Consider the following 18,803-nt stretch of genomic DNA (forward strand, 5'->3'; position numbering starts at 1 on the left):
GATCTGATGGCACCACCTGCTGGTGAGAAGATCGTAATAGAAAAGGTGCTGAAATGATATGAAAGGCAATTAAATGGGGAAAAGGTGAGATCCTGTTTAAAATGCATAGAAACATTTGGTTAGTTCTCGCATTTTTAAGCTGATGCAATAGGTGAATCCGACGTCGGCTCAATGACCTTTAACTGCAGCAGTCGGTGTGTCATCGAGCGTTTGAAGTGGTCACTAAAGGTTACACAAAAGGGAAGGAACATAAATAAATCAGTAATAGTCTTCTTGTTTCTCAGACTTGAGGATCTACTGCTTTCTCAGTTCGGTAAACTAAGTAGGTTAAATTGATTAATCATTTGAACTATACAATTACAAAAAATTGTGTCCAGGACAACTTCAAACATCTTGTTTTGTTCAACCAACTGTTTGAAACCCAGATATTCAGAATGAAATATATAGAAACACTCACAGAAACCCGATTTTTTTTTTTTTTTTACAAAGTCAACAAAAAGAATAATCTACTAAATAATAAATATTAATATCAATAAAGGAACAACAGGTGTAGAAGCACTAGTTTCACATACTTTTATTTCCACATTTCTCCTCTAGCATTTTTTTTTTTACATTATTATTATTTTTTTTTACATAAGAACAGACTGTTATACACAGATATTGAAGCAGGGCAAAGGGGGTGAAGGGAAGAGACAAAAACCATACAAAATGGTGTCTACTCAAGCACAACAAAATCTATGTGTATAAAATTGTGTGGGTTGTTCCACTGTGGAGGCACCAACCACTACCTCAATTCTTCTTCTTTTTTTAAATAGATTAATAAAAATACAATCTTTTAAATGGACCTTTTAAAGTGGACTGCAAAATTAAAGAGGATCTAGAGGCATGATGACTGGATTGATAATGTAGGACAATGTGGGTCGATGGCGCCACGCAGGGAGGGAGAAGTTGTGGCCAGGTTCAGAGGTGGAATTACCTCCCCAAAAAACTATCTTTAAAAAAAATGGCACACAGCAACTAGTGCTGGCTACTTTTCACCATATACTTGTACACTCAACATGTTCAACAACGGCACACATTGAGGGGAGGGGGAAAAAAAAATGAAAATAAACTTTCCATACGTTCCCATTCACCTGCCTTCAAAAAACCGTGCTGTAGTGCTTTCCCGTTAGACATGTTTTAGTGGGCAAAGGGAAAGGAAATCGAGGTGAAAGTGTGTGTGTTTGAAAGGTGAGAGAACACCGTTGTGTGACAGTGGTAGGGATGGCTCCATGCTGAAACATGGCGCACAGTCAGTTCCAACACATACAGGTCTGTCTGCAGAACGTCATGTGGAACAGCAGAACTTCCTACAGTCTGCAGTAAAAACACCGACCTCGGCGTCACGCTTCACACCGCCTACTTTCTCTCGCAGTAGCTCCTGCTGAGGAAGCTGTGACTCATAAATACTCATCTACGGATACCTAGCTAGAACATTTTTCACTCTTGCATAACACGGAGACCACATACACACATACAATCGACCCAGGTGCATCTCAGTTGATGACTTCACAGTCCACTATGACCACACATCTTCTTTAGGTGGCGCTTCACGAGACTGATCATCCATTCTCCAGTTTTGAAGCAGCACAGGGAGGTAAACTGGAGGGCGATGAGGGGAAGGGAGGAAAGCCCCCCATGAGTCACAGAGCTCGGGAATGTCGGTGTGCCTTCTGGGGTGTTTTTTGTTTTTTTGTTTTTAAAAATAGTGTATCGCTTTAAATCACGGATCCGTTGATTAACCTGGCTGAGGTGGAGCAGGGCCTTCTTGTTCTGAGGAACAAACATGGCCACCCTTTGCTTAAGTCAGGGATACCAGTTTATCACCAGTCCCCCTCTCCCACCCACCAGCAGCACTGTGGTCTGCTTTGAGGCTCCTGGCTGTCTGCCTGCCTGCTAGCCTTCCTGCCTAGCGGCGGGTTAAGCGGTTATCTTGGACTTGGAGGATGGAGCCATGCACAGAGTGGCCTGTGGGATATGTGGAGAGAGCCTGGAGCTAGAGACGCCCGGGACGCTGTCATCTGTTGGCTGGAAAGTAGTTAGGGTCCAGGTAGTTGTAGCCTGTGCTCTGCGGCAGACAGTAGTCCCTGTCCAGAAAGGTGTCTTGCTGGTGCACTGGTTCCAAGTGGTGGTTAGGCTTATGAGTCTCTGTTTTGAACAAGCTGGAAGACAAACAAAAACACAGGAGGAAGTAAAGGAAGAGCTAAACTATTAGCTTAACTATTACATTTCAACTGGGTTATGAATTCAAAATCAATACCTGCTGACCATGCTATGTTTTTCTATCTATATCCTTTTTAAATAGATATCACAGAGCACATGTTGCATCATTACAATATCTCAAACAAGTAATCAGACTACACGGCGATAGAATTATTGTCACCACAGTGTTACTTTTGAAAACATTTCTTATGATAGACAATTGTAGAATATTTTAAGTTATATATCATCCTTTCGTTCCAATCCCAACTACCAGTACTGTATATGGTAATTTGACAAGAGGTGGAGGGTCTCACCAGTCGGAGCAGTTGGAGCAGAAATCCACAGAGTTCTCCTGCGGACAATCCTGACAGTGCCACCTCACTCCCTGGATGGGCTCCATGCCGCATACATCACACTGCACAAAAAAACAACACAAAAACATTTTCAGAACTACACAGCCACAGAAAAGGTAGTATTTTGAATAAGGAAATACTAAAGTAACACTTTAAAGTATAAAACTAACAATGTGAAATGCTGAAAAAGCTGCAACTGCTCTCCTCTGTTGAAAGCTCGAGGATGTCATAAACAAAAACACAATGATTGATTGTGGGGGATTCCTCGCTGTCCACAGAGGCAACATTGGTTTCTACCATTTCAAAACTTCCTTGTGTGTTGCATTGTGGAGTCAATCAACCTCACACTCGTAAACAGAGCAAATATAAAACAGATGCTGTCCTCAACTCATAGAATTGATGCAAAGTATGTAACTGGACACAACCTGTGTCCATGATGACTAACTGTATAGCCCCTAAGATTAAGGGTGTAATGTAATGTCCCCTCCTACATGGAGGGCACACTTATATGTAGAAGCCTGGCTTCAAAGTTGTACAGAAGTGTTCAACAACTTCACCTTGAAGCCTACATGCCGCATCCCGGCCTTGTCCTCGTGGATCTCTTGGAGCGTCTGTTTCTTCAGTCGCTTCAGTTCTAAAAGTTCCTTGTACTCTGGCAAACTTCTCAACTCTATAGGTATAGCCTCTTCATCCTGAGTGTGAGGGAAGGAAAGACAAACGTAAACGTACAGACATAGAAAAAAGGAGAGAGATGCTTCGTATGTGCATCACTGATGCCCATCAGTTACCGTCTCTCTATGACTCCAGGGACTTTACCTGATAATGATATCTATAGATGTTTTATAACCAGAAGACAAGTTTGCTGCCACTATTGATCAAACAAATTTTAACCAAACAAGAAAAATGTATCCAAAAAAGACGAATACAAGGTTTTCTTTTATTTGGTGAGTAATGTTGGAGTATACTTTCAGCTTAAAGTACATGGGTGAAAACCACTGTCTTCTTCACAAAAACACCTTTGCTTGCAGCCTCTTTCTTAAAGAGAGCGGAAAAAAACTATCTGGCAAACTTCCCAGCCTTTACAGGAAATGGCTTGTTGAGAATCCTGCCAAGCTGCCAACGCACTTGCCCTCAGCAGAGTTTAATTTCTTCCTGCAAACGTGGTCAAAGTAAAAGGACAACCTGGCAAAGTAAAAGATTATTGTGGCCCATGCTGGCAGCATCTTTGTGACTCTGACAGTGTCAGAGGTTTTGTTAATGCAGCGGTGAGGCGGCAGCCTGTGTTCTCAGCAGGAGACGGCGACCCGGTTTTACTTAAAGGTTACTGGCATCAAAAGGGAGAGAAGGAAAATGTCAACGCTTGGGTAACGACGAGCGTCGGGAGTCCTGCAGTTCAAATGGAAAGAGAGGCATGGCTGTCTGGGCCTCCTGCTCTGATTTAGCTGTTGAACAGTACAAGCCGCACTGATTGAAGTGGAAGAAGAAGAAAAAAAATGGCACAGACGTGCAATGTCATGGGCCAAATGCTGTATTTCACCTAAAACGTGTCAACGATGAGTTAAGAGGGATAGTCTTTCATATGAAGGCTGACAGGTGACAAAGCAGGGAGCATGTAAACAATTGCTTGCTTCATCCCGTCTTAAAATGTGATTTAAATAGACACGTCAGGTATAAAATAACCTCCGTAAGGCACATATCATGCAGCTTTTCCCTGTCGTTATCTTACAGGTCACTGCTTATATGAGGATGACCATGGATGGTGAGAGAGGGAACGCAAGCTTGTCATAAGCTTAATTAGGCAGCAAAGTACCACAGTCTGCTCTGTGGTTAGTGACTGGAAAGAAAGTCGGGGATCAGTGACAAGATAAAATCCCAGGAAACATAAATGGGAGTTGGATGTGTTCAAAAAGAAGCGTTAAAAAAATAAAGAAAAAAGCAGCGTATATTTCAGTTGTTAGCGTTCTGTGATGTGGCAGAGGACTGACCGAGTCGGCAGCTGAGGGGTCCTGCATGCTGCTGTAATACGCCGCGCGCTCGTCGTCTTCGTCCATGTAGACGGGAGGCTCGTAGGATGTCAGGAAAGTAGACGGCCGGTACAGGTGCTTGTTGAGGTGGTGCTGCCTCTTACTGGATGCCTGGGGAACAAACAAGGACAGATAGAAGAGCAGCCAGTTTTAACAATTAGTTAAGTTAACAATTGGAGCACTTTTGCAGATATTGATTTATTTTGTGTGACAAAAGTATGCAGAACGAGATTATGATAATGATGTTGAATACAGCGCTCCACTCTTAAGCAACAAACCCAAACTTTTATCAAATATTTCTTGAATTGGCTATTAAAGTGCAAATTACATGTTAACAATTCGTAAATGTTTACAAAGTATATAACTTAGTCACAAATCCTTCGTTGCAAAAGTACTAAAAATAAAACAATCACCAGATAATTTATTTTTGAACTCTTAAATATCTCAACATCATCACGGATTAAGTCAGAATACATTTGAACTACTTAAAAGACACAACTTAAAGAAAGCCTTTGTAAGTAGTAAACTCAATGGGATTAAGGAGTCTGGTAATTAAGTGAAAGGTTACCTTTTTAGTGTACATGCACAGGTTGGGTGTTCTTCCAGGCACAGGAATACCAGCTTTTGTCAGTTTGATGAAGTATTTTTGAACCCTACTGGCAACCTGCAATGTTTTCACAGGAAAATGGATGTTTATGATTTCCAACTGAAGAAAAGTAATTCAAGTTATGCAAATCTATGATCGAGGTTCTTCTAGGGGGGGGGCTTTGTCTTTTAGTACTGCAAAGTATACACTCGATGCTACTTAACAGATCATTTCCATTGTAAAGGCACACAGTCATACAATCGTATTAGTAGGTACTAAAATATATCATTTAGCTCGCAAAATACAATTCTAGGCACAACGGGTTTAGTCAGGTGAAGGTTTGTGACTTCATTGAGGTGATTTCTTTCTGCTCAAATATGCAAATAAGACAAATATTCTGAATTAAGCAGGTAATAAGTGTGGATAAAACAAGCATGCCAGTTTGTTCCGTTAATCCGAATTGTCTTTGTCACCTGTTTTGCTGTTCGGTTGCCAAGCTCATCAGCAACCTTCTGCCATCTTCTGGACTCTACTTCCTCAGGAGGGAACTTTAAAAGAAGCTGCTCCAGTTTTTTCTATCAAATTAAACAAAAAACCATGTAAGGACAAATGACTTTACTTCATGAATGATTATACCCTGCTTTGGTAAACAAGTTTTTGATGTGTAGGATTTTATCACAAACTGAATGGATATCATTCAAAAACAACCGATGAAACCGGGCGCTAGCACAGGTTAATACACCACTGGGTTGATTATAAAAGTATAAGGTTAATTCAACCCTCATTTCACTTATTTACCTAAATTGATTTTTAAAATTCAAAGTGGGAAATGGTGTTATGATTAAGAAGAAAAAAATCTGGCACACATTGAAATGTATTGCAACATCTTGCACACTTTCTACCTACCTGTTCCTCCACAGTCCACAGCTGGTTAAAAGTGTCAGACTTGTTCGTCTGACAAAGCCTTCCCCTGATCATCTGTCAAGAAAAACACGGGCGATGTTAAAAGATGCAAAAATAATGGGAGCTCCACCCTTTGAAGAAATCTGTGCATATGAACTGCCTGACACACAGAATCAGTCAATTTGACAGACAGAGCCCGGCTGTCAGATGAAACTTGAGCGGTGTCATTGGTACGACACAGAAAAACAGCAACACTTTTGACTGACAAACCAAATCCTGTTAAAATTCACAGAGTGTAACCCGGGAGAATGCAAATGTGGCTGCACAGTGTAAACAGAGAGAGCAACAGAAATAATAAAGTTGTTTGCTTAGAGCTAAACGCTTGGTGCCGGCTGATCCCAACAATCGTCAAAAGTAAGGCATTACTGCAATGTGGGGCGCACGCATGCACAAACACACACAATCAGAGGTGTGGGAGAGGCGGCCTCCTCATGTTTCCATAGATAACATTGTTTGTGCTCACATGTGCTGCCTGTTTAACTCTGCCAAGGAGCAAGAATGGGAGAGATGAAGTTGGAGCAGGCCTACGCATGTGAGATGGTAATAGCAGATACATTTGTAGGCCAATATGCAGGAGATCAGTGACTCACCAGTTACAGTTGGGAACAGATGTAGCTGCATCTGCACTAATGATATACTGGGCCTCATTCACAGTGTGTGTGGGGGTGGTACAGGTTATCTTACCAAGGAGGCAGAGCCATACCTGCGTTTGCCTGCTGATCTCTAAAGCGTCACTAGTGGGCAGAGAGGAGTACATGGTGGACGATTCACCTTCCTTCTTGGGCTCCACAGGACTTTTTGGTCGAGCAGGCAAACCTGAAGGGAGGAAATGAGAAGAATAAGTCAATTAAAATGGCAAACAAATCTCTGTGGGGATTATTTTCGATTCAAAACAATGTACACATAAAGACAAAGACAAATATATGCGTGCCTTGGTCGAAGATTAGCTTTAGCCGCCTGGTTTTGCGTTTCTTGTCGCAGAACTCTCTCTCAAAGTCACCAAGGCCTGAGGTGTACTGCTCCCATCCAACGTCAGGGAGCTGGACGACTCGCTGAGGACGCGGCAAGTCCAAACTAACCTGATGGTCACAAGAATTGGGGGTTAAAATCTAAAATCACTGTAAGGTAGGGAATTCTGGTCGTTTTTCTCTCCAATTGCCAACTCGCTCTGCATGCAGGGCTACTGCGTTTATCTAACAAGTCAGAAGCTTTAATTATAACTGATACACAGGCAGGTTAAATCCATCATCTACTGCAGCTGCAGTGTACACGTAAAACAAGCAACTGAACCCCCAAGTTCACCTGTCTGAAAGTGTTTACAGCCATGATGTTATGTGCATTGTCGTTGACACGTGCGGCAACTTTCCCAGTAAGTCTCCACCGCATGTTTGGTTCAGCTACATGGTTGTCGGCTGTGTGTCTGCCTGGAACACTGTCAGGGTTTCTGTCAGTGTATTTCAAGCTTTGGAGCTCATTCATACTCATACTCAATTGAGTATGAATTTCTAAATTGTTGAATAAATGTCACAACTCCTCCAGAGCCACGCTCCTGTGTCTTGCTTACCACTTGCTGATTTGGGTTAAAACACAGCACACAATAACTGCTTTTGGAGAAAAATGCTTTTTTAGTTGGTCAGGAACATGTTTGTTACCCGTTTCTGCAGCTGCTCCACAAAGCTGATGGGATTGCCGAGTGCCTCCCTCTGGTGACGCGCTAACGTCTCTAGGTCCAGAATGGCCTGCGTGCGCTGGGCCTCGAGAACACCGATGGTCTGCAGCAGCCTCTGATAACTGACATGTAGGGAAGCGAGGTTAGACAACAGTGGAAGGTAGGGACTACTTACATTATTCAACCGGTCACTTGCAATGCTGCAGTGCATCAAACTTTCAGACCCCAGACAATGCATAATTCAACCATTGTGCCGAGAACTTAAATACTTGCACAAGAGATAAACCATTTTCCAGTCCTTTCTACTTATTTTGCAAAACAAACAATTTCAAGTTTACAGGCGATTCTGTGTGCTAGAAATTACACATCTTCAACCAGCTGCTTTTGCAAATAAACACCGCTAGAGTTGCTTTTCTAGTGCAGCTCATGAATAACTGCAGTGACAAAAAAAGAAAATACACTTTAACACTTTTATGATCCGTAACTGTGCACATCATTCTGATTTCATAGCAATATTAAAACCTTTGCGTGACAAACATTGGGTTTTACAGTTCTTGAGGAGCCTTCCGTTTGACTTTTCCACTCACATCCTCTGAGGCAAATAAAGAGCTGCAAACTGAGCTGTCAATGACTAAGTGTAGTACTGACTCAGACGCCCTACAGTACGAACAGAGCAGGAGCAATTGACAGGAATGTGACAGCATCCTGCATGGCTATAATCTAATGCAAGTGCTCAGTGAAGCAGAGTCGATCAATCTCCCCTAACAGGACATTAATGAAAATCAATGCAGAGGACACAATTTATTCCACAGCTGCCAGTGGTCACAAAATCCTACAAGCAAACCATTCAAACAAGTCAACTGTGTTTAACCTCATATCCCTTCTTTAGTTAGACACCACCATCCTTTTATACGACGTAGAACTCTCTTGACCTTGTACCAAATCAGTGAGTGCTATACTTCAGCGCAAACTGTAAAAATAAATCTATCTCTGCAGCAGTGGCACCAAAACGTAATACTGCACAGTGATACTCAGTCAAATGTAAGATCTCGGCAAAAGAAAGCAGCAACTTCCTCAGATGAACAGATGAACGTCAATCTGTCTGAAGGGAAATAAGGAGGACTTGGCTCTGCTTTTCAGCTTTCTAAATTCTCACCATATGTCCAGGGATAAACCTGGTGTACCATTGCCACCTACTGGGCCTGAGGTTCACAGACACTGGTGCCAAATGAATATCAGGCCAGGACAATAGTGCTGTGCTAATGCCGGATAATCAAGGATTGAGGGTTTTTTATTTTTTATTATTTACATGAAATCGGTAAAGGGTACCATGTTAAAATGGACAAATTTGTAAAATAAAAATACAAGCTGTTCCGTTTCCACATCCTCAATCATGTCTGTATAAATTCTCCATATTCAGCAACCCTAGAATGCCTAGTCATGCATGCGTAAAAATGACTTCTTACTGCATTGATCTGTGCCGGAAAGAAATACTCCTTACTCAGCATATTCTAAAACTTGGCATGTCACAGAAACAAGATTGAATTACCTTGCAATACAAGAGCAATGAAATCTTTCTCTAAAGCCATTTTCAGAATTTGAAACAATTCGAGACTAAAGGATCTCAGCTGAGAATCGTCTCTCAGCCTTTGTCCCCATGAAGATGCATCATGAATCAGATGACCTGCTACGATGCACTTAGCAGTGCCTGACTGAGCGCAGCATGGGAACTGTCCACAAACATAAACATCCCATTTTCTTTGACAACCGACAATATTACTTTGAATAAAACCCCACACAGAGAAATTCTGTGAATGGAGGCAATTGGCAGAGTGACTTTAACATCCAATCTCTGTGGTATTTGGGAAGCTGACAGTTGGCAGCTGCTTCACACAATTACAGCACCAGATTGAAGGTGGAAATTAAAAGGCTGAAACATGTAAAACCATGAACAATAATACAGGAGCTATAGTTAGATGCTCCCCAATAGTCCCATAATAATTTGAGACAAAGTCTCCAAAAATAACGGTTATGATTTGTCTATGCCTTAGTGCTGTGAAAAACCCAGATCCACATATTTGTGAAGTTTCCTTACATTTTCTTTTGGAAGTGAAGGATGGGAGTGTCTGCTTGCCAAAAGGCAAATTCTGTATATTTTCTTCATGACATTTATACGTAAACTTCTGTGGCTGTAGGTAGCGATAACAATTATTTTCCTTCATAAGCAAAACACTGACAACAATCTCACTGTTGATAAAACTGAGGGTGTGTGAGACAATTAACAGAGTAGGAACGACAATATTGTTATATACTAAATATTATCCTGCCCTTAAAATTTTGATTTCAGCTTTTATGAACTCTTTTGAAAAACGTTCATCTCTTCAAGCATTCAACAGTTAAATTAAACAATAAAAAATATTTTGAGAAACATATTCAACCTGTGAGGAGGGATCACAACAACAAAGAGCTAAAGTGGCTGAGAACTACTGATGTAGCGTAGATAAAAATAACAAAAACACACAAATACAATTGGTATATATTTATATACCTATATATTTAACACTAAGAGTAAACTTTCATGTTCAGCCCTTTCTTGAAATAAAGAAATTGTCAATTAACTCAAATATGTCTCTGGTTCATTCAAAAGCAAAGACCAGAAGTACCACAATATTCACAGAATCTAATGATCAACATGTGTTTGAACTACATAAAAAAAAAAAGATGAGGAGAGAGCAGAATCCCCAGGGAGCTCCTACATACTCTTTGTTGTGTTTAAGAGCCAGGTGGTCTGACTCAAAATAATACACATCTGGCTCCTCCTCCTCCTCTTCTTCTTCTTCCTCCTCCTCTTCTTCCTCTTCCTCCTCCTGCTGCTCCTCCTCCTCCTCCTCTGCAGCCTGGCTCTGTGTCAGCTTCTTGCTGTGCTCGACCTCTTTGCTCTCCACAGGTACACAACTGTCCTCACCACCTGCCCCGTCTCCTAGATCCACAGAGACCGGTTCCTCACTGGAGGGGCCAACCGAGTCTGAAGGAGGAGGTTCCCCGAGCACAGGGCAATCCTCCTCCATCCCGACAAGCACCTCCCCCTCTTCCCTTAAGGGACCATTGTCTCTGGGAGGTGAACTTAGCTTGGAGGAGGAAGCCTTGCCACCAGTAGCAGCCCTCCTGGGTGAAGTCCGCAATGTGTATCTGTGTTCGTAGAGCTCTGTGAAAGAGGAGGGTGTGCTAGATATTGAGGGATTGCACTCTGGTTCTGTAGGGGAGGGCGTTGTTAGTAGTGGGGGTGTAGTTTCTCCTGAGTTGCTGTTGTTGTTGATTGGAATACTGTTCATGTTGGTGGTAGTGGAGGAGGTGGAGGCAGCCACTTCCTGCACTGGTGTTGACGGCCGGCCGTTGGTATCATTTTCACTTTCAGTCACCTGCTCCTCATGGGCCAGAAACAACGGGTCGCCTATCACGTCGACCTCCACCTCCTCCAACTCCTGCTCCTTCGCCACTATCAACTCAGGGATAGGATCCTCTGGAAAAGTCTCAAATGTCTGCACAGATGAGGCTGGTGATTCCCCTGAGCCAGAGACCTCCATCTGCAGAGGGACAGAGTTTCTACAAGGCACAGAGGGGTCAGGGGATGAGGGGGCCCCTGTTTGACTACCGTTGAGCAGTGACGAGCAGTTGGTGACAGAGGTGGGGGTTGCACTAGGCTCTTCCTTGAGTGTGCTAGGTTCCCCTGCTTTATTCTCTCTGAGTCCATTAGAGGCCTTGTGGGCATTCGGGGGCTTGGCTGCCCCGTCACACTCCACATGACCATCCTCTGCCTTCCCCCCTGTCAGCTCACCTTCCTCTTTACTGTGGACAGGTGAGGAGGCAGGAGCTGTGTGAGCAGAGTTTTGGTTAGAAAATTCTTCACAACAGTTGTCCTTGCTAGGCTCTGTGGCGGGGACTGGACTTTCAGATTTCAGAGGCCCGGGGCCCTCATCATGTCCCTGAGACTCTTCAGAGCGGGAGCACCACTTTGCCCTTTTGATTTGAGGACAGGCATCCCGTGGCCCATTCCCTCTCTCACAGTTCTCGGAATTCTCAGGACTAATGTCTTTTCCTAAACAGGACACGCCCCGCTTCCTGGAGCTGGTCCATTGCTCTCCCTCAGCTGAAGAAAGATTCAAGTCAGTTACCTTTCCCTGCTGCTGGCCATCCTGCAGAGTGTCATGCTTTGTATCATGCCTGCCGTCCTGCTTTGACTCCTGCTTAACATCTTGTTTGGTGTCCGGCTTGGTCTCCTGCTTGCAGTCCTGTTTCGACGCCTGCTTGCAGTCCAGCTTCGACTCCTGCTTCGACTCCTGCTTCGACTCCTGCTTCGACTCCTGCTTCGACTCCTGCTTCGACTCCTGCTTCGACTCCTGCTTCGACTCCTGCTTCGACTCCTGCTTGCAGTCCTGCTTCGACTCCTGCGTGCAGTCCTGCTTCGACTCCTGCGTGCAGTCCTGCTTCGACTCCTGCGTGCAGTCCTGCTTCGACTCCTGCGTGCAGTCCTGCTTCGACTCCTGCTTGCAGTCCTGCTTCGACTCCTGCTTGCAGTCCTGCTTCGACTCCTGCCTGCAGTCCTGCTTCGACTCCTGCCTGCAGTCCTGCTTCGACTCTTGCCTGCAGTCCTGCTTCGACTCTTGCCTGCAGTCCTGCTTCGACTCCTGCCTGCAGTCCTGCTTGCAGTCCTGCTTTGAATCCTGCTTGCAGTCTTGCTTCGACTCCTGCTTGCAGTCTTGCTTCGACTCCTGCTTGCAGTCTTGCTTCGACTCCTGCTTGCAGTCTTGCTTCGACTCCTGCTTGCAGTCTTGCTTCGACTCCTGCTTGCAGTCTTGCTTCGACTCCTGCTTGCAGTCTTGCTTCGACTCCTGCTTGCAGTCTTGCTTCGACTCCTGCTTCTTCTTAGGAGAGCGAGCCCTTGGTAGCGGAGGTAACAAGGTCTCCTCCGGCTGGGCAATACTGCGGTTCCTGAGGGTTCGACCACAAAAGTTCTCATCCAATCCATTGAGCCCCACTGATGACCTTGTGACGCGCGAGGAACGGGACGCGGCCATACTACGGCGGGTGCCTACAGTTTCCTCATCCTGGTGCTCTCTCCTCTGCAGCAGAATGCGGGCACCTGCAAAGCACACACAGACAGATACATTAACTTTGTTAATTAAAAAATAACTACTAAAAACTACAAACCTTTATAGCTCAATTGTTACTTCATCGCATAACCTTTGTTGTAAGTTCACATTGGTTTCACTAACCAGGCATGCCAAAAAATATTGCATGAGCAGTACCCTGTGGTGTTTCAAACAAGAACATTCACCAAAAGGCCTTTGTTAAATAGAGCTTGGGTCATTTCTAAGCTCACACCAGAGGAGTATTGATTTCTCCTGTCATTGTATCCAAGCAACACATTCTGTCCACGGGCAATACTAGATGATCATGGGTCCATACAAAGGGAATACAATAAAAAGGATGAAGATCTTAAACTGGCAGAAGACAAAACGGGAAACAATAAGGTAGGGCTGGGGCGATTCCTTGTCATAAGCAATGTCTTTGATTACAAAAATGCATGACGTTTGTATATAACCAAAAATATATGATCGAAATGTTTCCTTAAATCGACCCTTTCTCGACCATCGATGTTAAAATAAATTCCTTCAACGCTGCCAAACGTACATTTTAAATTACAATTTTGGCTGAATCAATTGTTGAATGATTTGTGAATTAAAAAACAATCGAGAATTATCATTAAATTAGTCGTTACATTAAGTGATAAAAACAATAGCTGCAGCCCGACAATAAGGATTTTCCATCTATTCTAAATGACAAATCCCAAAGTCTCTTTTAATGCTTCACTAATGTCACAGCTTTGAGAACCTGAATGTCCTTGGTAACTCCAGAGATAAAAGTGAGACAAGCACAGCAAGCATTTTAAATAATGGAAAGCCCATAAAGCTGGCGAGCAGTTGACTTATAAAAGGGTAAAAACTAGATTCATGCGTGTGTGTTTTATTAAGGAAATATCTATTTTCTCTCTGCAGAGATTACTGCTTATTCTGTTACACAAATAATGCACATAGTTGACTGATTTCTGACAAAGAAGCTGCACTGTAATTCTTACACCCGATACAGCAGGGATAACACTGCAGACATCGGCTTGTCATCACACACTGTGGGCTGTTTATCTCTTCATAACAGGTAGGCCAGAGGACCAATGGGCTGCAACCCTTTCCACAATTTTTCACTTACAAAAAACTGAAATGCTCAGACAAGAACCCTACACAAAGCTTACAGGCATTAGCGTCCTGGAAGCAACCATAGGAAGACCATAGGAACAACCATAGGAAGCTAATCGTCACGTCCTAAAGCTTGGACACAATTTAAGGGACAACAATGCCTATCCCCAACTCGCTCTGTTTGCCTGAGCTGTGCATTTGAAAAACAATCCTGGCTTACAGTGTTAACTGGAAGATGAGCACAAGATAAATGCTACCAGGCACTATTATGTAGTCAATCTTAGAGTTCTTATTTATACTAAATTAATTTCACATTTAACCGATAGCCTTTATTTAATTCAAAAAGTAATCTCAACAATCCACCAGAATTTCATGTAAACACCCTTACTTTACTGACAATTATCTCACTCGCATAATAAAGTCGATATTGTGGTAAACTTAGAGGCTAACAACAGAGCTATCATCAATAGCTTATTCAAGTTACTCGCAATATTTTGATACTCATTGCATAAAGGTAATGGAGAAAAGCAATTACAAAAGAAGCATGTAGTAACTACAAACACAATAACAACGTGGATTTCACATTACAAATAACTCAATTAGTAACAGAGATGCTTTTAAAACTCAGCAATGTAAAGAACGACTAAACAAAATCACTTCATTGTCCAGACAAACTCTATAGTGAAACAACTTTTAGTGGGAAAGGCTTGGACTGTAAACCCTATCAATGACAATATAGTTGTATTCTAGGAATACAGTGACTAAGATAAAGTTAGGTTAAGGTGCTATATAGAAGATTTGGAAAATGTATATTGCCTCGACGGCTCAGCCAGCGTCTTGCAGCTACCAGTGCAAACGACGGCAAGAGTGCTGGTAGGTCAAACAGTGTTTACTTAAGGTTGAACTGAAGGGTGAGTGCTCCACTTCTGCGACACCATCGGTTGGTTCTGCATTATCAGTTGTAACCGTCGTACGAGTGCAGCGGTTGTGAGTGAGCCAGTGGGGTACGCTACTACGCTCACATGCACTAACAAGTGCTAAAAACAGAACAAAGAAGCCAAGCTTCGTCAGCCTGATTTACTTGACGGGTGTATAGCTTGGGACACCAGCATGTGCGGTGTTGAAGTTGTTGCAATTTGGACATAGCTCGGCTTTGCTTCTGGAGGTTACACCCAAAATCTTCTTCACTGCACTGGAGTCAATGAGCTGTTCTCTAGAACACGGCAAGCAGCACTTCAAGGGGCTACGGCCAGGGTTTATTCCCCAATGAACTCGCACACACACAAGCAATGTGGTAACGGTCCTATTAAAATGACAATCAGGGGAGATGATCTCACTTTGTGGCACTCAGATGCAGAAGATGAGACCTTATTGTAGTGTATCTTTATCTACCATGGCGTGGTAGATAAATTATTGCATCAATTAGGATTGAGGACACGGTACTCATTTACATTATTTACATACATCTTTGGATCGACGTCTGTCAAAACTGATTAAAAAAAGCTCCTTGTTTTTCCTTTCCTGGGACTATAACTCCCTTTTCCTACAATGTGCTAACAGAGTAACATCAAAGCCAGAGGCTACCCTGGCTACAAATACATTTTGATAATATTCCTTCAGGAAGCTAACATAATAGTCACCTGGAACAAGCACTACCACATGCACACATTACTCACACTCCACTAAAGACTCCAGCTGAGAAAGCTAATGTGATTTGTCCATGCATAAAATAAGAAAGAACATGAAAAACAGAGGGGGAGAAGGTTATTCTCACTCACCCTTAGACTTAAAATCAACACAAATAATTAAGCCTGCTCATCTGACCTGCTCTAAAAAACTAATTACTACATGAAATTGATCAGGGTTTAGTTTAATAATTTGAAATACTTCTTCACACTGCCTTGTCCCAAAAATTAAAACTTTGTTGGCAATGCCTTAATTAATTAACAATAAATTGACCTATTGCTGTCACCAGGTGCATGTTGGAAATATTAGAATATATTTTGTGCCAATTAAAAAAATATATTAAAAGTTGCAAACTTGTGATTACTTATCAATCTGAATACCATATCTAAGCTTGGGCTCAGACAAATAAAACATGTGGCGTAAAGTCAGAGGTGTAGTTAGACAATGTGTGGGATAGCATGCTTCTTTCCAGTCTACACTCAAAGTAATAACACAAGAACTTTGTTGTTAAAGATCAATCATAAAATTATTTAAAACCCACAAGTCTCCTTTGTTATGAGCGCAGTGTGAATTAGCATCAAGCCATAGCATAGGTTGAAAAGTAAAGAGTATTACAGAAGTTTTTTTTTTTTTTTTACACACAAGTGTATTCTCTTGTTGACTTTTCTTCCATTTTTGTTTTTTTCTCTCAATACTTTCAACATGTAAAGCCCCTAAGAAGTTTAATAAAAAACTGAATAAATATAATAAAACACTCTTTGGTTGAACTGCATATAACTCATAATGTAACTTAGGCAATGTTTGATGAGGGGTCACAAGTAGACATTGCTTGGGTTTTATTGGGGTCAAAAGCCAAAAAGGTTGTGAACCACCACAAACCAGCATTTGATTTATGTTTTCTCTCAACGGTTTGTGGGTGTATGAGAGTGACAGTTACTGAAATAAAGATAAATCTCATATTTTTTTTATCTATCTTTTATCTTTCATAAACATTTAGAAAAATATACAAGAAAGCTTAAAACAATCACTGTTTGCAAATGGCATTGTCAAAACATAATATTTACATCTGTACATGATAGTTAAAATTGTTTTTATATTTGTCCAGCTTTGTTATTGTTTTTTGATGTATTTATATGTGTGGACATTTAGGACAATTTAAAACTGGAGTCAAATTCCACATGAAGCCACCGATCCTGAAGAAAAGAAAACAACAACTTGTGCTCACAGGCAGGAGTTTAACCACAAATGTTGAACGTGTCAAAGCCAGATGTTAGTAGTCAGTGCAGCTACTTAGACAGGACCCATGTGTGATTGTAATTCTCAATCAAACCACTTCCTGTTCGTTCCTAAAGCGCGTGTTTGGTTGTGAACCTATATTAACACGTGCCGATTACATGTGTAGCACCGTGGCAAACGCGGGCCAAGACACGGATCACTTATCATATGCGAAACATTAGTTTAATTGGGATTTTAAGTCTGTAAACTACAGCTACTGAATGTAAACACTCACACACCTTAGTAGCTAAGTGTGTGGGCTATTGTTGGCAAACCAGCTAAGCTATCGGCTGAGTTTAGAGTGATACATTTGTTTTATGATAAACAAACAAGCGTTGTGTCGTTTAACAATCGAGTTGGACTATTCGTATATATTACTAACACGTAGTTAGTAATAGTAACAGGGCCTACTGGCAGCAAGACATCCACGAAGTGGTGTTAGTGTACATACCGATGAGAATCACACATATCCCAGCATCCCATCTAAATCAGCTGCTGCGAGCTTATTGTCGAGAAAGTTAACCTAGATGTCGTTAGACTAGACTGGACACCGTTGCAGCTGCACGTGCCGCCGGTTGAGTTAACGCTAGTTTGCAGCAGGTAAAGTCAAAAAGTTCAGTAATAAAACTCCAAACGCAAAAACAACCCAGTGGGTTCATGAAGCCGGACAGCAGGCTAGTCGTTAGCACGCACCGACTTCCACGGGAACGTTATTTGACCTAGCTTGCCGTTTAGCAGCGGGCTAACCGTAGCAAATTAACTTACCGTTAGCTCTGGGGGCTAAATATAAAACATTAACGCTTAAGACACCAAACCACAGACTGTTGCACCCGTGAAATGACCATATTACCTTCCACGCTTCCTGCGACTCCCCAGGAACAAATTCACTACAATCTAAAAAACAATTTTACTTGTTTTCTCCTTCTATATGTGAACGACTAGTTAGCCAAGTTGGCTACTTCTCCTCGGCTAGTTTCCCTGTAAACGGCATCGTGCAGACGAGTATCTATCGAGGCGGCTTCAGGTGTAAAGCCCCGAGTAGCGCCAGTAACCCCGGCTACATGCTAGCTATACTAGCTCGACTAACCGACAGTCATTAAGTCCACCAATTAAACATTAACGGATGGAGAAACTAGTCACCTGCATCGTTTCATTGAAGTTTACATTTCAACTGATACGCCGTTAGCAAACAACCGGCACAACGGCAGTTGGTAACCAAGTAACCTAGCAGTTAGTAACCAAGTGGCAGCTGGTAACCAAGTAGCAGCTAGCCGCTGCAGCCTGATGTTAGCTCGCCAAGCTAGCTAGCTGATTGTTACGTGCATAACTTTGCCGATGTATTTATGTTCCACTAACAATGCCGGTCAGACCTTTTTTGGTGGGCTAATACGGTCAGTTGTTTTAACGTTCGCTGAACTAAAAGCACCGACCTGGAGGTCCGCTTCTAAATAGCGTTTTGTAGCTCAAGAATTACACATACCTCACTTCCGTAAATTTGCTGCACGTTCGGCCGCAGCCATGTTTTCAATCCAGTCAACTCGCTCGAGCCGGGGTGTGTGAGCCGACTCAACCGCGCTCGTCAAAATGCAACACTATACTGTACATTTTTGCCCCTGCCAAGAGTGCATTCGGGCACACTCTTCGGCTCACTTCGATTAAGTGATGACTCAATTGCACTTTTTTCCAATGATGGACAATAAACAGAAGTAAGTTACTTTTCTTTTCTAATGTAGATCTTGATTTCCATCAAACAAC

The 18,803-nt window shown here is 42.5% G+C and overlaps 1 protein-coding gene across 3 annotated transcripts; it reads right to left on the bottom strand.

Annotated features, from left to right (window-relative positions):
* Positions 1-559: 559 nt before the first annotated feature.
* zzz3 (zinc finger, ZZ-type containing 3) lies at positions 560-18,655 on the bottom strand. 3 transcript variants are annotated; one of them, XM_068571296.1, is made up of 12 exons: positions 18,529-18,655; positions 10,597-12,976; positions 7,820-7,958; positions 7,099-7,246; positions 6,871-6,983; positions 6,111-6,182; positions 5,678-5,779; positions 5,187-5,282; positions 4,580-4,729; positions 3,152-3,286; positions 2,556-2,656; positions 560-2,201 (listed from the first exon to the last, which is right to left on the bottom strand). In XM_068571296.1, the coding sequence occupies exons 2-12, from the start codon at positions 12,909-12,911 to the stop codon at positions 2,057-2,059; spliced, it is 3,516 nt and encodes a 1,171-aa protein (XP_068427397.1). In that variant the 5' UTR covers positions 12,912-12,976; positions 18,529-18,655; the 3' UTR covers positions 560-2,056. The 3 variants fall into 3 exon arrangements, with proteins under 3 accessions (XP_068427397.1, XP_068427399.1, XP_068427398.1); XM_068571298.1 differs by lacking the exon at positions 18,529-18,655 and adding an exon at positions 18,189-18,288; XM_068571297.1 differs by lacking the exon at positions 18,529-18,655 and adding an exon at positions 17,899-18,164.
* Positions 18,656-18,803: the final 148 nt, after the last annotated feature.

This window comes from Clinocottus analis, unplaced genomic scaffold (assembly GCF_023055335.1).
Source record: "Clinocottus analis isolate CAN_PGR_092001 unplaced genomic scaffold, fCliAna1.0.p SCAF_11, whole genome shotgun sequence".
NCBI classification, from domain to species: domain Eukaryota; kingdom Metazoa; phylum Chordata; class Actinopteri; order Perciformes; family Cottidae; genus Clinocottus; species Clinocottus analis.

What these genes read in the sequence shown, in the direction of transcription:
- zzz3 (XM_068571296.1), bottom strand. Translation starts at nt 12,911, where the DNA reads ATGGCCGCGTCCCGTTCCTCGCGCGTCACAAGGTCATCAGTGGGGCTC. An exon ending in AAAGCTAATCTTCGACCAAG is followed by an intron (nt 6,984 to 7,098) that starts GCACGCATATAT and finishes TCCTCCCTTCAG; the next exon opens with GTTTGCCTGCTCGACCAAAA. An exon ending in TGCGGCATGTAGGCTTCAAG is followed by an intron (nt 2,657 to 3,151) that starts GTGAAGTTGTTG and finishes TTTTTTGTGCAG; the next exon opens with TGTGATGTATGCGGCATGGA.